This window comes from Hoplias malabaricus, chromosome X2, assembly GCF_029633855.1.
Source record: "Hoplias malabaricus isolate fHopMal1 chromosome X2, fHopMal1.hap1, whole genome shotgun sequence".
NCBI lineage: Eukaryota > Metazoa > Chordata > Actinopteri > Characiformes > Erythrinidae > Hoplias > Hoplias malabaricus.
In genome coordinates this window covers 24,385,555-24,402,156 of record NC_089819.1, presented here as the reverse complement: position 1 = coordinate 24,402,156, position 16,602 = coordinate 24,385,555, and the positions used below count along the sequence as shown (strand labels likewise).

General features: G+C 44.1%; 1 protein-coding gene across 3 annotated transcripts in view; it reads left to right on the top strand.

Moving 5' to 3' along the window:
• LOC136676492 (PDZ domain-containing protein 2-like) overlaps positions 1-16,602 on the top strand; it is a 124,604-nt gene that overhangs the window by 81,027 nt on the left and 26,975 nt on the right. For all 3 annotated transcript variants that reach the window (XM_066653564.1, XM_066653565.1, XM_066653566.1), the window contains 8 exons: positions 4,654-4,753; positions 5,301-5,449; positions 8,457-8,576; positions 8,904-9,018; positions 9,579-9,652; positions 11,250-11,466; positions 13,731-13,848; positions 16,391-16,523. In XM_066653564.1, the coding sequence (XP_066509661.1) occupies positions 4,654-4,753; positions 5,301-5,449; positions 8,457-8,576; positions 8,904-9,018; positions 9,579-9,652; positions 11,250-11,466; positions 13,731-13,848; positions 16,391-16,523 (1,026 nt within the window). The remainder of the gene's footprint in view (positions 1-4,653; positions 4,754-5,300; positions 5,450-8,456; positions 8,577-8,903; positions 9,019-9,578; positions 9,653-11,249; positions 11,467-13,730; positions 13,849-16,390; positions 16,524-16,602) is intronic.

The window sequence follows — 16,602 nt, the reverse complement described above, 5'->3', positions numbered from 1 at the left end:
TGCCTTCAGTCGTGAATTGGAGCAATTATACTTGACTTAAGCCTGTTACACCAGACTTCTGGTGTACTTCTGACTGGTAGAAAACAGGAAAGTGTAGAGTCTCAACAGAAGAACTGCTTGCGATCCTCTCACTCTGGTAATGGCCCATTTTTAGGTGGTCAGAAATAGTATTTAATTACTCACTAAGCACTTTTGAGAGTCACTCTGGATTAGAACGCCTGCCAAATGCAGTAAATGTAGATGTAAAAATCTTGCCTAAATAAATTATATCACAAGTGGCAATTATTGGGGTCCAAGCACTGTCCTTTAGTATGGAGTAATTAGAACCAAAAAGATGGGCAAATTATTTAGATTGGCCTTAATATGTAATAGATGTGGGATTGGGGCGGCACGGTGGTTTGGTGCTGAGCACGTTCGCCTCTCAGAGCTGGGATCTTGGGTTCAAGTCCTATCTGGGTGGAGTTTCCATGTTCTCCCTGTGTCTGCGTGGGTTTCCTCCCACAGTTCAAAAAAACATGGAGGTTTGGTGAATATGCTTCTGTCCTGTCCTGTCCTGTCCTAATAACTGTCTTGGTGTGTGAGTAAATGAGTGTGTATGTGAATGAATATCTGTATGTATGAGTGAATGTGTGTGAGCACAGATATGGATTGGCGCTCTGTCCTGGGTGAGGCCCTAGTGCGCCATGCAGTGCTCCAGGTGGACGGTCATTCCCGGTTGAGAGTACACTGTGAGCGTTTGGCTGCCGCTTCTCGCCAGTGTGTGTGTGGATTGAGTGTTGAATGGAATGGAGAGGTCTGAACAGTGCTGATCATAAAGCATCATTGGGTAGATACCCAAGATAGAAAGACGCTATATAAGTAAAATGATAACGATTTCAGGAGCAGATTTGGCAATTTTGAAAACTTTTTGCGCCTGTGGATTGTCTTTTGATCAATTGTAGGTTTATTGGCATTGATGAGTGTCTGAGTTTGTGTCCTTGTCAGGTTTCTTTGTAACCAGCAGGTGTACTACCGTGTGAGGGAGGGAAGAAGGGAAGAACAAAAAGAAAAAAACAAGCAGAGAGAGAGAGAGGTTTGGAGGCAGTGCAGAGTTGTGACTGTCACATTCTGTGAGTCCTGCGAGGCGTGGAGGTGTGTGAGGTTTCATCAAAACCCACGAGTCTGTCTGAGACAGAGCTGCTGTAGAGCGCTCATGCAGGAGACAGGCTCATATCTCCAGCAACCGACAACTCCCTGATCGCCCGAATAAAATCCGAAAAACGAGAGCCTCTTCTCTGAATCGTGAGGCGGCAGCCTTTTCCCACGTGTCACTGTTTAAACATGTTAAGGACACGGGCCGCTAGCTCATTGTTACGAGGCATAACTCATCTGTTATGATCCAGATAATGGAGCCAAAAATTTACGCATGATGTTTGGATGTTTACCTGCAACTGACAAAACAAATAGACAGTGCTCAAGTGGTTCGTTGTGGGGATTTTTATATATACGTTTCGACTGTCGACCCAAACAAGCCACTCCTAACAGTTCATCCCTCTGGTCTTACTCATGTACTAGCAGCCAGATAAACATACATCAAAAACTACCAAACAAATACCAAGAACTCCTGACTTCCTACATGACTTTGTTTGGTCCCTCTCCTAAATAAATTAATTAATTCATTCATTGTCTGTAACCGCTTATCCAGTTCAGGTTTGCGGTGGGTCCAGAGCCTACCCGGAATCATTGGGCACAGGGCGGGAATACACCCTGGAGGGGTGCCAGTCCTTCACAGGGAAACACACTCACATCTACTGACACTTTTGAGTCGCCAATCCACCTACCAACGTGTGTTTTTGGACTGTGGGAGGAAACCGGAGCACCCGGAGGAAACCCACGCGGACACAGGGAGAACATACCACACTCCTCACAGACAGTCACCCAGAGGAAACCCACGCAGACACAGGGAGAACACGCCACAATCCTCACAGACAATCACCCGGAGGAAACCCACTAGACACAGGGAGAACACACCACAATCCTCACAGACAATCACCTGGAGGAATCCCACGCAGACACAGGGAGAACACACCACACTTCTCACAGACAGTCGCCCGGAGGAAACCCACACGGACACAGGGAGAACACACCACAATCCTCACAGACAGTGACCTGGAGGAAACCCACGCAGACACAGGGAGAACACACCACACTCCTCACAGACAGTCAGCCGGAGGAAACCCACGCAGACACAGGGAGAACACACCACACTCCTCACAGACAGTCACCCAGAGGAAACCCACGCAGACACAGGGAGAACACACCACACTCCTCACAGACAGTCACCCGGAGCGGGATTCGAACCCACAACCTCCAGGTCCCTGGAGCTGTGACAGAGACACTACCTTACTTCGTCACCGTGCCGCCTCTTAAATAAATTAAATATCCAATTAAAAACATTTTAAATCTAGTCAATGTTTCTAATATTTCTCATTGTGAGAGTGTGAATATGAATTTTATAACATTATCAAACATATTTTCAGACAGTTCTACTTGAGTTAAGTGATTTTATAGAAAAAAACGGGTCTGTTTTAAACATTTATTAAAATAGTAAACACTTTATCATCTGCCAATGCAATAAGAAACTCTATTACTTTAAATCATCCAAAAACTATAAAAACAAAAAAAGTGTATTTACAACATTGTCATAATACATATATGAGAATGAGATGATTTCACTTCTTAAGATATAATTGTTTTGCAGTGCAAGTTTTGAGAAGTTTCTGGAAGACTGTATAACTCTGTATTACGTGAAGTTTGAACGTGTATCGCATGTGAAATTCTTCCACTGTAAAGTAAGGGATTCTTTGAATTCCTCTGGAAATCATTTGCCGTACTAGACAAACAGACTCACTGCGCTTGGAGCTCCTGTGTGGTCTTGTGTGGTCTCTGTTGCTCGCGTGAAATTCACAGCCTCTTCCAGAACTGCTTAATATGTCCAAGCTGTGTCAACAAGAGTATTTTTTTATTATATAACTTCATGTCCCCTCTGCTAAAATAAAGCAGGCATAAAAATCATTGCCATCTTTTAACTGTTCAGATGAAACGTACAGCAAAATATGAAATCACATCTGGAACGAAATGCAGAAACATTTGAGACTATATGGACACATCACCTCCACAAGTCCAAGCTAAAGTGTGTAGGCACCTGCTTATCCCGTGTTTATTCTGTTAACATTCATTCATTCATTGTCTGTAACCGTTTATCCAGTGGGTCCAGAGCCTACCTGGAATCATTGGGCGCAATGCGGGAATACACCCTGGAGGGGGCGCCAGTCCTTCACAGGGCAACACACACAGTCACACATTCACTCACACACATACACCTATGGATACTTTGGTGTCGCCAATCCACCTACCAACGTGTGGTTTTGGACTGTGGGAGGAAACCGGAGCACCCAGAGGAAACCCACGCAGACACAGGGAGAACACACCACACTCCTCACAGACAGTCACCCGGAGGAAACCCACGCAGACAAAGAGAGAACACACCACACTCCTCAGAGACAGTCACCCGGAGGAAACCCACGCAGACACAGGGAGAACACACCAAACTCCTCACAGACAGTCACCCGGAGGAAACCCACGCAGACACAGAGAGAACACACCACACTCCTCACAGACAGTCACCCGGAGGAAACCCACGCAGACACAGAGAGAACACACCACACTCCTCACAGACAGTCACCCGGAGGAAGCCCACGCAGGGACAGGGAGAACACATCACACTCCTCACAGACAGTCACCCGGAGGAAACCCACACAGACTCAGGGAGAACACACCACACTCCTCACAGACAGTCACCCGGAGGAAACCCACGCAGATACAGGGAGAACACACCACACTCCTCACAGACAGTCACCAGGAGCAGGAATCGAACCCACAACCTCCAGGTCTCTGTGTGACTGCGACACTAACCTGCTGCGCCATCGTGCAGCCTTCTCTTAACATGTGTGTGAATAAATATGTTTTCTCCTATTATAGCTCCTACTCTCCTAAGGCTTTAGACTAGATGTTGCAACCTTTGAATTCTGAGAATTAATTCAGAGCCATAGTGAGGTCCGGTACTGCTCAGCAAGTAAATATAGGATTGGGCTCCATCACTCCAGAGAGTAGTTACACTGCTCTAAAGCCCTGTGCTGGGGAGCTATGTACCTCTGGCCCACACACTGGCATTGGGCGTTCATTCATTAGACTCTTATTCTGACGAGATCATTTAAACCATATGCACACAATTGAGATTCCACAGTTCTTTGTGTTTACTTCACTGCTGTGCAGGTTTATTTGAACAACCTTCCAAGGCATGGACATTTCCACACTCTCTCTGTAAGCGGCTGGCCAGGGGTGTTTACCCCCCCCACGTCTGTAGAGACACAAAGTTCACCATCAGGAGTGTGTGCTACATTCTTGAAATACACTGCAAACATTCAGAGAGCCAACTAAGGGCAAGCAAACCTTTCGACTTTTATGGTCTAAGAATGCACCTCATGCATAGAAGATTTCCCCCTTTTTTTTCTGAATGATGCAAAGGCTTTTCTCTGCCGTTCTTGGCTCAAAGGGATGGTTCACTGCAGTGTCACTAATTCCTTCTATCCTCTGCCCTCTATCCTCTATCAGTTCACAGAGCTGGATAAGCTGGATGAGCGTGGCCGAATGGAGGGACCCAAAGGATGCTGCCGCAGCCCCACGCCTATGAAGTTTCGCAGCAGATCCCAAGGTCAGGCAACACCAGGGTGTCATCTTATATCAAGTCAAAGCACAAACAGAGCATGGAGAATTTGTATTGGGTACAGAGTGGATGGATTCTTCCCTGTAGTTCAGATGAGGCCTTGACTTCTCCAGTCATGAATTAACCAGTGAATCAGAGCATGACAATTAAAGATGAATAGGTTTAGTGTTTTTGTGATTAATTATGTTGCAGTGTGTTTTTAAATAGAAATACAGAGGACTAAATGATTATGAACTAAAAGTGAACACAGTGTCAAGGTTCGTAATGAGACATATTTGGCATGCTTTGGTCAAAATGCCACAAGGATCAAACCACTCAGAATTTTTCCTTGCCCTCGTGAGAGAGAATCACGCCTCAGATCCAGATGTTTTAAACCATCTGGAGTTTTTAAAACACGTCCTTGGAACTGTATTAACGTATTCATTTTATAAACAATAGGTCTTTAGAAATAATTTATCACCGTTATTTGTCACGTTTTCTACAGCTTACGCAGTGTTCCTCATGCATTTATTTGTTGTAACCTTGTCATTTACAGGTGGTGGTTCCCGTCTCGAGTCTGTTGGAGAAGACGATGAGCTGATAGTTGAAAACGGTGAATCAGGAACTGAAGTAGTGGAGAAGCCATCACGTGGCGGGCGCAAACACTCCCTCCCACAGCAGCTGGACACGGTGGGAGTCAGACAGGTCGGTTTCATCCTCAGGTTCCTCTTCTAAATTAGTAATTTTTCAAAACAAATATGAGCAGAATGATTAAAAATGGGTAACATTTGCTGTAGGTCGTGTTGGCATATGATTTAAATATGATACTTTTTTTCTGAGGAATGATCACGGTGAGGAAGTGTTTGGAACGTTAGTTGGACTTGTTTTTATCTTCTTTGTATGAACCAGACCTTGAAGAGAAATTATATGTGTATGCAGTTTTCTGGTCAATATTTGTTGGTAGTTTGTCATAACTAGTAAATTAAGGCCCCAATTATTATTATTTCATTTAAAAACAGCCTTTATAAATCTACAGTGACATTTAAAAAAAAGCCTCTATAAATCTTTACTTAGACTTTTTTTAACATAGAGCTGGATGATACAGCCAACATTTATACCACAGTATATTTCTTAATTTTAGTCTATAGGATATAATTCTGATATCGATATGAACAATAAAAAAAGCCACAGTAGCAATATTGGCTTTGTCAATATTCATTCATTCATTCATTATCTGTAAGCGCTTATCCAGTTCAGGGTCGCGGTGGGTCCAGAGCCTACCTGGAATCATTGGGCGCAAGGAGGGAATACACCCTGGAGGGGGCGCCAGTCCTTCACAGGGCAACACAGACACACACTCACACATTCACTCACACACTCACACCTACGGACACTTTTGAGTCGCCAATCCACCTACCAACGTGTGTTTTTGGACTGTGGGAGGAAAATGGAGCACCCGGAGGAAACCCACGCAGACACAGAGAGAACACACCACACTCCTCACAGACAGTCACCCGGAGGAAACCCACGCAGACACAGGGAGAACACACCACACTCCTCAGAGACAGTCACCCGGAGGAAACCCATGCAGACACAGTCACCCGTCGGAAACCCACACAGACACAGAGAGAACACACCACACTCCTCACAGACAGTCACCCAGAGGAAACCCACACAGACACAGGGAGAACACACCACACTCCTCACAGACAGTCACCCGGAGCAGGAATCGATCCCACAACCTCCAGGCCCCTGGAGCTGTGTGACTGCGACACTAACCTGCTGCGCCACCGTGCCGCCCCTTTGTCAATAATGACAAATGACCCTCAGTCATTGACAGATACTGTAAATAATGTATACTGAAATATTGATAATGTGTTTAAAAATCATATCACTGTTATAGAAACATTTTATATTGTGATATATTTAAGCAATAGAGCATGGGAGGGAGTGTGTTACCATGAAATAACAGCACGGCTGTGATGAGGCTCATGCTGTAGTCCATCTCAGCCGTGCTGTTATTTCATGATGACACATGACCTCAAGTGTTCTATTGCTGTTATACAACAGTTCCTGTAATAAATCGTGAAAGATAAGTGGTGTCAAAAATGTTTAGGAAATTAGTAAATCCTTCTGCCAAATTATAGTTCCTCTAGTAGCTTGTTGCTACTTCACAGAAATGAACTCTACTTCACTGCACTCACTGCCCGGACTGGATCAGCCTCAGCTCCCCACTACAGTATCATTAATCTGCCGAGTAAACTACCTGATTTTTATCTGATATTAGTGTTAGTGTTCTGGAGGTGAACTGAAGCTAATGTTCAGAGGACTGATACAGGGTTTGTGAAAAACCCATGCTATTATTGTGAAATAAAGCATGCTTTAGAACACTTCTCAACCAGTCGGAGGGCGTGGCCGGAACTAACTGTTGTATAAATTGATATTGAATTATTGTCCAAGAGCAGCACGGTGGCGCAGCAGGTAGTGTCACAGTCACACAGCTCCAGGGACCTGGAGGTTTTGGGTTCGATTCCCGCTCCGGGTGACTGTCTGTGAGGAGTGTGGTGTGTTCTCCCTGTGTCTGCGTGGGTTTCCTCCAGGTGACTGTCTGTGAGGAGTGTGGTCTCTTCTCCCTGTGTCTGCGTGGGTTTCCTCCGGGTGACTGTCTGTGAGGAGTGTGGTGTGTTCTCTCTCCTCCCACGGTCCAAAAACACACGTTGGTAGGTGGATTGGTGACTCAAAAAGTGTCCGTAGGTGTGAGTGTGTGAGTGAATGTGTGTGTCTGTGTTGCCCTGTGAAGGACTGGCGCCCCCTCCAGGGTGTATTCATTCGCCCAATGATTCCAGGTAGGCTCGCGACCCTGAACTGGATAAGGGTTACAGATAATGAATGAATTATTGTCCAACCCAATTTTAGCACAACATCACTTTTCATGAAAGGCTTATGTGGGACTAGTGTAGTCTTGTGTAAGGACACCTTCCATAGTGTTACTCTGAGATGAATGTCTGCATTACTATTCACACTCTACAGCCCTGTTTGTCATTAAGAACTAACCCTTTGATGCCTGTCCCATGCAGCCTTCTCACCCTTCCGTGTTTTAAAGCCTTCCTCTGAGCATTTGTGTCACTGCTGGTGATACAGAAACACACAGAGCGTTCTTTGATGTCTAATTATCTGGCAGTGGCCCATCAAAGGCCAATCTTATCGACCGGTCTCTTTCTTTAACGCAGAACGTGAGATCCCCATGGATCCACTAATTGCTGCATTTATCAAGAGCTAATTGAGAGATTGAAATGTTTGAGAAGGTGGGAACTGACCTTAGATTAACCTTTACTTAGCCGTGTGACCAGGTTTCACCTTGTTTTAGTGACAGATATGATATTGGATTTGTTATTAGATGAATACATTTTGTCTGAGCCATGTCTATATCCTGAAAGTGTCTCAGAGCCACGAAAATGCATTGTCTTCCCTTCATACTTCGTCAGAGGCTGACGTTATTTATTGGCTGTCAAGTGAGAGTTGGCGTTATATGTGAGGTTTCCCACCATAATTCTGTAAGGCTTCAAGCTTTCTTATTGTCAAAACGAATTAGACAGTAAATAACCACGGCTTGTTTGTTTGGCTTCACTTCCTGCCCTGAAGAAAAGAAGGATGCCTGGTGTAGTGTCAAGCTTTATTCAAATGACATGCTCCCTTTTGTCATCCTCTCCAGGAATATCAAATCGTGAAGAAGTCGGCGCGTTCCCTAAGTACCGTTCAAGTGGAGTCTCCATGGCGACTGGCTCAACCGTCTATTATCTCCAACATTGTCCTGATGAAAGGACAGGGGAAGGTGAGTGGACTCTCCGGACAATAGACACAGCCACCGCTAGCCCTCTCTGTGCTTCCTAATCACAACAGACAGACCTAATGTGCCTTGTACCTTATCCCAGTCATAAATCGTACAAGAGTCATGATTCGTTTCATTAACAGATGCTTGAGGTATGGTTGGGTCTTTGTGGTATTTTCATTTAGTATCTCATTTAATATGGTTTGATGTCAAATGGCTCATTGTTGAGAAACTAGCGCTTTGGGGGGGGGGGGGTACTAATAGGGTAAAGCCAGGCTCTCACACTGAGCAGTATTCAGTCCTTTGGTCTTTTTTTTGCTTCACGTCTAGGGGCTGGGGTTCAGCATTGTTGGAGGCCAGGATTCGGCTCGAGGGAGGATGGGGATATTCGTCAAAACCATTTTCCCCAATGGAGCTGCAGCAGCAGATGGAAGACTCAAAGAGGGTAAGTGCTGCTGGATTTGTGGCCCACTAGATTAGTGCAGACTCAGATAAAGGGCTCTTCTGGAGCGATGCTGCAACAATCTTACAGGGGATGCATATTTAAAGGATCATTCTTGTGAATAATTGGGCATTGTTAAAAATGTAAAGAAGCTCAGTATAAGGTAAAGGTTATGCCATCCTTCTGACAACCGTTGTGTGCAGATTGCTGGCCCCTGCACATAGTTATACACTCTCAATAGAAAACATAGCCAGTAAAATTGGGCACTCGAGAGCAGCTGTACATGAGCTTGAGGTCACCATGTCCAATGCCAGGTGTAGTCTAGAGCTCATGAAATTCTAGCAGTGGAAGCATAATTCTCAGGACTGTTAGACTGGGTGACCTCAGTCATGTTTAAACCTTTGTATGCAATCAAATCCTCATGCCAAGAGGGACAAACTCCCTATTAATACCCATTCATAAAAAACAACATGTGGGTGTCTACACGTTTTAGCCCTGTGGGCTGAATTTGGTCATCTACTGACCTCCTCTGTCGCTTGTCTCCCTCATTCTTTTGTTTTCAGGGGATGAGATTCTGGACGTGAATGGAGAGTCTCTTCAAGGCCTCACACATCAGCAGGCCATTCAGACTTTTAAGGTAAAGCACTGTGTCATCTTTCCTGACAGCTGCAGTCACACAGGAGACCCACAAAGGGAATTATGGTCACGTCCATATCCTTGACGTTAATCCTGTGGCCAGGTCAGCTGAGGTTCAGAAGTCACGAACTCCAAACTGGCAGGAGCTCTTAAAAAATCTGAGGAATTCTGTGAATGTTCCCGAAATGTTTAGCAGATTAGCAGTGGGTGTTTCATTCTTGTGGTGTGTGTCATTTCAGCCAAAAATTATAAACAGGAATGAAAACAAAAAACTGAACATATTTTTCACAGAATGATTTGAAAAATGGGAACAAATCCACTTCCAACTTTTTGAGAGTGAAATTATTTTCAGATGTCGTTAAGCAGTTGATAAAATTAATGCAATGTTTTATTTTATTATTATTATTCGTTTTTTAAATTAGTACATGATTAATTTTCCGCTCATTGTCTAGTGGTCCACATTTATATGAAGTCCGTTAACTAATGGCCAGTCAAACTGTAGTTTTTAAAAATAATTAATCATTTTGGGGCGGCACGGTGGCTCCCTCCCAAACACTAACATTTTATCTTTATTTTTGTGATTATATTTTAAAATAAATAATATAAAAAGTGGGCGGCACGGTGGTGCTGCCGGTTAGTGTCGCAATCGCACAGTTCCAGGGACCTAGAGGTTGTGGGTTCGATTCACGCTCCGAGTGACTGTCTGTGAAGAGTGTGGTGTGTCCTCCCTGTGTCTGCGTGGGTTTCCTCCGGGTGACTGTCTGTGAGGAGTGTGGTGTGTTCTCCCTGTGTCTGCGTGGGTTTCCTCCGGGTGACTGTCTGTGAGGAGTGTGGTGTGTTCTCCCTGTGTCTGCGTGGGTTTCCTCCGGGTGACTGTCTGTGAGGAGTGTGGTGTGTTCTCCCTGTGTCTGTGTGGGTTTCCTCCGGGTGACTGTCTGTGAGGAGTGTGGTGTGTTCTCTCTGTGTCTGCGTGGGTTTCCTCTGGGTGACTGTCTGTGAGGAGTGTGGTGTGTTCTCCCTGTGTCTATATGGGTTTCCTCCGGGTGACTGTCTGTGAGGAGTGTGGTGTGTTCTCCCTGTGTCCGTGTAGGTTTCCTCCGGGTGCTCCGGTTTCCTCCCACAGTCTAAAAACACATGTTCGTAGGTGGATTGGCGACTCAAAGGTGTCCATAGGTGTGAGTGTGTGTGTGTTGCGCTGTGAAGGACTGGTGCCCCCTCCAGGGTGTATTGGAGAATATTTTCTGTGGCATAGATGGAGTATTAAAGCTCTGTTGTCTGTGGGGTTTCTTCGGGGTTTCTAACTCTCAAAAACATTATTTTTAGGCTTTTTCACTAAAAGCAGATCGCTGTACTGTTTTTAAAAAAAAAACTTCATTCATGTTGTTCTTCATTATTTGATGTAATTTAACCATGTGCCATTTCCACTGCATCAAGGTTTTGTGTTGAATGGACAAATAGAGACGGTCCTGAATTGCTTAGTTTATAAATACTTATTTGTCCCTAGTTCTCTGAAGTAAGCATTTTGGAGTTAAAAGCAGTGATTATGAAGAATTAAAGTAGAGTTAACTGACCATTCCATATGCTTTCTCCTCATACAGCAACTGAAAAAGGGTGTGGTTACCTTAACTGTCCGTACTCGTCTGCGGAGTCCCAGCCTGACCCCCTGTCCGACTCCCACCCTGCTCAGCCGATCCAGTTCACCCAACTCCAACACTAGCGGAGGGACCCCCATACCGCCTGGCTTTGAGGAGGGAGACTCCCGCAGGGGACCTGGCCCCAAGGACCGCATTATTATGGAGGTCACACTCAATAAAGGTAGCTGTTATACTGGGTTAAAAGGTGAAAAAATGTCTCCTTTACAGCATACCTTGGAAGATTAGGACTGGGTGATTACAAACTTATGCAGTGCGTGTCCAGAAGTTTGTGAAAACTTGTTTATTCTGATATTTTCATGCAGTTTGATCTCCTTTGCTGCTGTAGCAGCTTCTACAATAGGTGTTTGGGACATTTCTGTGAAGATTTGACAGCATCCTCTCATATAAACATCAGTGAGTTCATGTTGGGTGATCAGTTCTGAATCACAAACGCCACTAAAACTCATCCCACATGTATTGGCTGGAGCTGTCTCGCATCAGTGAATGCATTTCTACTGCTGTGGGAGCTTTACACCCCTCGTGCTATGCTTTGGGCACTGGTTAGTTTGGCTCCTGTGCGAACTTATTGGACATAATGTGTATGTGAACTCACTCATGTTTTCAAATTGTGACTTTTGAAAGTCAAAAGTTCAGAGAGTTGAAGTCTTACCTGCAATGCTTGTGTTGTTTGACGAGGGATGGGCAGTATCCACATTTTTCACACCGTCACAATATATTAGCATGGTATACACAGTATCACTGTAGGGTGGGGGTGGGGGTATGGAAGCAATTCTGTCTCATCAGACTTTGAAATATTACCACTTTTGAATTTGTAGCAATTTTTTTTGCACTGAAATTATGCATCTGAATATAATCGAAATACGAACACAACTTCCACACCGTGGAAAAACTTCACGTTTAGCTTCCTTCCGCGGATATTATCTCTTTATTTTCAGTGTCTCAAAAATCTGAAAGTCTCACTAAAGACACAATATAACAGACTATTGATGTCCTGAAGATGAAGAAATTTTACTGTGGAAATTTTTTGTAATGGCCCTATGTCATATCACATTTTCACTTTGAAAATAAAGAGATAATATCCGTGGAAGGAAGCCAAACGTGTAGTTTTCCACGTATTTCACCATCTAGCAGCGACAGAATGGAACTACTGCACTTTAAGGTGAAAGAGAAAATCCAAATGAATCGATTGCTCATCCTTGGTGTCCCGGATGTGACTCTGAATCTTTTGTAACTCTTATTTTGGTGTCTGAATGTCGTCTACCGAATTTCGTCGAACTTCAAAATATATTGTTTGAATTTTTTGAGCTTGAATTTTTTATCTGAATTTATTAACCTTGAATGATAACAGTGAAAATTCACGAGTCGAATTCAAGAGCAATTATATTCAGATGCTTAATTGCAAAGCAAAACAAATTCAGTGCTACAAATTCAAAAGTGGTAATATTTCAAAGTCTGATGAGACAGATTTGCTTCCACATGGGGCACAAATCTAGTGAAGTATTTTCGTAGTGTTGGCGCTGTGCATGTCAGCTCAGTACGCCTGAGAGTCCACACCGACAGACGTGTTGATCATAAAAACCTGTTTCTGAGAGAGGGCTAATTTCACTGACTAGTGCTGGAGGAACAGAAAAGTTACACTTATTAGAATCACAGCTATAAGGCACTTGTGGTATAGCACACCACAGCAGATTGTTTTCCAGTGAACTGAGGCTCAAAATGTATACAGTGGGTCCTCGACTTACGACGTTGATCCGTTCCTACGTCGCGTTGTAAAGTCGGAATATACGTACATACTGTACGTAAATAACATACTGTAAGCACTTATTCTATCCTAACACCTATCCTCCTCGGTCCCGAGCCGCGTAACCGTGTATTCCTCCGCCGCGCACACCAAACATGAAGTTCACGTTATGACGTTTACGACACAAAACCACTTAAGTCGAAACAAGGCTTCATACAGTAAATGGGAGATGTGTCGTAACCATGAAACATCGTAACTCGTGACTGACGTAACCCGAGGACCTTCTGTATTTAGAGAGAAAACTCTCTTTCAACCCAAACTCGGTGCTAAATTCACAACTGCAGTGGGTTACGGGGCTTGTGTTTTTCCCCCGCACCCGTTTTCAGAATGTAACATCACTAGTCATTGAGCTCACACAGCGCCCCCTCCCTGTGGCTCCCTCAAATGCACGTAAATGAACTTTTTGTCCTTGTACTTAAGTTAGTCAGACACAACAGAAATTTGTAACCCACACATCCTAATTTTGAAATACCGCATTATATAGGGTGTTACCGTTATACCACCCAACCCTAGTTTACACATCACAGCTAAAATGTTTATAATGTCTGTGCTGCATTGATTTAAGAAACCTGAGGCTGGAAGCTGTGTCAGTCTGTGTGTATGTCTCTCTGTCTGTGTGTTAGAACCTGGTGTGGGGCTGGGGATTGGTGCCTGCTGTTTAACCCTGGAGAACAGTGCTCCTGGGATCTACATTCACAGCCTGGCTCCAGGATCCGTGGCCAAGATGGACGGCAGACTCAGGTGTGTTTTTACTCACAAAATAAATTCACTAGCATCTGTTGCGCCTCCTCAGCGTATACTGGCAGCTCACAGCTGTCCTCTGACTGGTCCACACATGCGGACTAGTCTCCAGCGTTAATATGAGCTCAGGTTTGCCCCAAATTGATCTTCATACAACCAAAGACTGTTGGGATCTGAACCAAAACCAAACACCAACTGGGGACAGTGAAAAGACCTTGTTCATAGAGAACATATATAAAGAGTCATATGCAAAATTCAGCATTCAGCAAGGTACTGAATCCCCAAACGCTTCCCGGGGGTTTGGAATGGCTGCCACCACTCTGGGTGTGTGTATGCAGCCCCTAGTGCACTAGTGTTAGTGTGTGTGTTAGTGTTTGTGTGTATTATTGTGTGTTAGTGTGTGTGTGTTTGTGTGTATTATTGTGTGTTAGTGTGTGTGTGTTTGTTTGTGTGTGTGTTTGTTTGTTTGTGTGTGTATTAGTGTGTGTGTTAGTGTATTATTGTGTGTGTGTGTTTGTGTGTGTGTATTAGTGTGTGTTAGTGTATTATTGTGTTTGTGTGTGTTAGTGTGTGTGTGTGTGTATATTAGTGTGTGATAGTGTATTATTGTGTGTGTGTGTATTAGTGTGTGTTAGTGTATTATTGTGTTTGTGTGTGTGTGTGTGTATAAGTGTGTGTTAGTGTATTATTGTGTTTGTGTGTGTTAGTGTGTGTGTTTGTGTGTGAAGGGGTGTGCGTGTGTGTGTTAGTGTGTTTGTGTGTGTGTATTAGTGTGTTTGTGTGTGTGTATTAGTGTGTTTGTGTGTGTGTATTAGTGTGTGTGTGTGTTAGTGTGTGTGTGTGTGTGTATTAGTGTGTGTTAGTGTATTATTGTGTTTGTGTGTGAAGGGGTGTGCGTGTGTGTGTGTTAGTGTGTGTATTAGTGTGTGTGTGTTAGTGTATTATTGTGTTTGTGTGTGTGTGTTTGTGTGTGAAGGGGTGTGTGTTAGTGTGTGTATTAGTGTGTGTTAGTTTGTGTGTGTGTGTGTATTAGTGTGTGTGTTTGTGTGCTTGTGTATTAGTGTGTGTGTGTGTGTTAGTGTATTAGTGTGTAAGGTCTGGGTAAGGTCTGGGGACAATGTTTGCGTTCACATGTACAGTTCCTCTGGGTACTCTCTGGAACATGTCTGGATTACTGCGCGTGTGTGAAAGGGTCATATATTTGTGAGTGCAATTGGCCTTGCCTAAAGATTAGGGAGAAAACTGAGGTAAAAAAAAAACAAAAAAAAAAACAAAGGGGACTGGGCGAACGAAATCATGAATATTCTGATCAGATGCAACCTGAGCCCCACAAATATGTGATGAATGGTGTGTGAGCCTGAGCACATCCAGTGAGAATGGTCTGGTCCCAGTGAGTTCAGACAAATAATTCATGCTCTAGTCTCTAAACCGAGTCCCTGAGGAGACGGCTGTATTTCACGGCATTTCTCTGCTTTGTCAAATAAACTAACACTATTATCTCTAAGGCTTGGGACATGACAAACTAAGTACCTTAAGTGCATAATCTATTAAGTGTTTGTAATTAGCTGATGGATTGAGTGTGTTAGGACATGATAGTGCTGCTCTGCACAAACTAACAGACACTGATTCATTTTGATCCATCAACTGAACTTCTTTTAAATGAAGGAAAGGAGTGGCAGGAATGAGTCCCCATAAGGGAGAACCAGTCAGTGGTGTGTGTTCTCTGCAGAATAGTGATCTCTGAGTGTCACTGAGGCATACCCATGTTGTGTTTCCTGTCTGTTTGAATGAAATAAGCATTAATATATGCCATATTTACCTTTGTGTGTATTGTGTGTCGAGATTTTGTTGACAAAACAGACATTGAATTTCTTGACTATTATAGAACTTTTTTCCCTTTTATATTGGTGCGTGTGTGTGTGTGCATGCAAGTGTGAGTGTGCGTGAGTGTGTGAGAGTGCATGAGCGCACCCATGCATGTCAAGATGAAACATCTGAAAGGCTTGCTTTTCACTTACCAGGAATGTGCAGTGGATGCCAGAAGGCCGTGAATGGGGTCTTTATGGCAGAAGATAGACTGGGGGTTCTGAATGTTGTATCTTGCTGTGAAAGTGTTTGCAGCTGTCTTTGGTGGCGATAAGACTGTAATATACACATTCAGTTGTATTTCTTTTTCCTGCACCAGTCCGAGGAGCATTTTTAAAACCCTGGAAAGCTCCTTTTATCAATGTCAGGCGCTTTGCGCACCTGTGGAGCCCTAAGCTTTTTTTTTCCTTTTTTTATCAGCAAGGAAGATTGGGCTTATGAGGGTGGCCTCTCTAAACGTGTCTCTCTGTCTCTCTCTCTCTCTCTCTGTCTCTCTCTCTCTGTCTGTCTCTCTCTCTCTCTCTCTGTCTCTCTCTCTCTGTCTGTCTGTCTCTCTCTCTCTCTGTCTCTCTCTCTCTGTCTGTCTCTCTCTCTCTCTCTCTCTCTCTCTCTCTCTCTCTCTCTCTGTCTCTCTCTCTCTCTCTCTCTCTCTCTCTCTCTGTGTGTGTGTGTTCAGCCGAGGGGACCAGGTGCTGGAGGTAGATTCTGTAAGCTTGCGGCATGCAGCTCTGAGCGAGGCCTATGCCATTCTGAGTGAATGTGGACCCGGTCCAGTGAGCCTCATCATAAGCAGACACCCCAACCCTAAGGTAAGCATGAGATAAAGTGTGTGTGTGTGAGAGAGAAAGGAGCACGTGTGTGCATTTGTGTCTCCTGGAAAAAAAACAA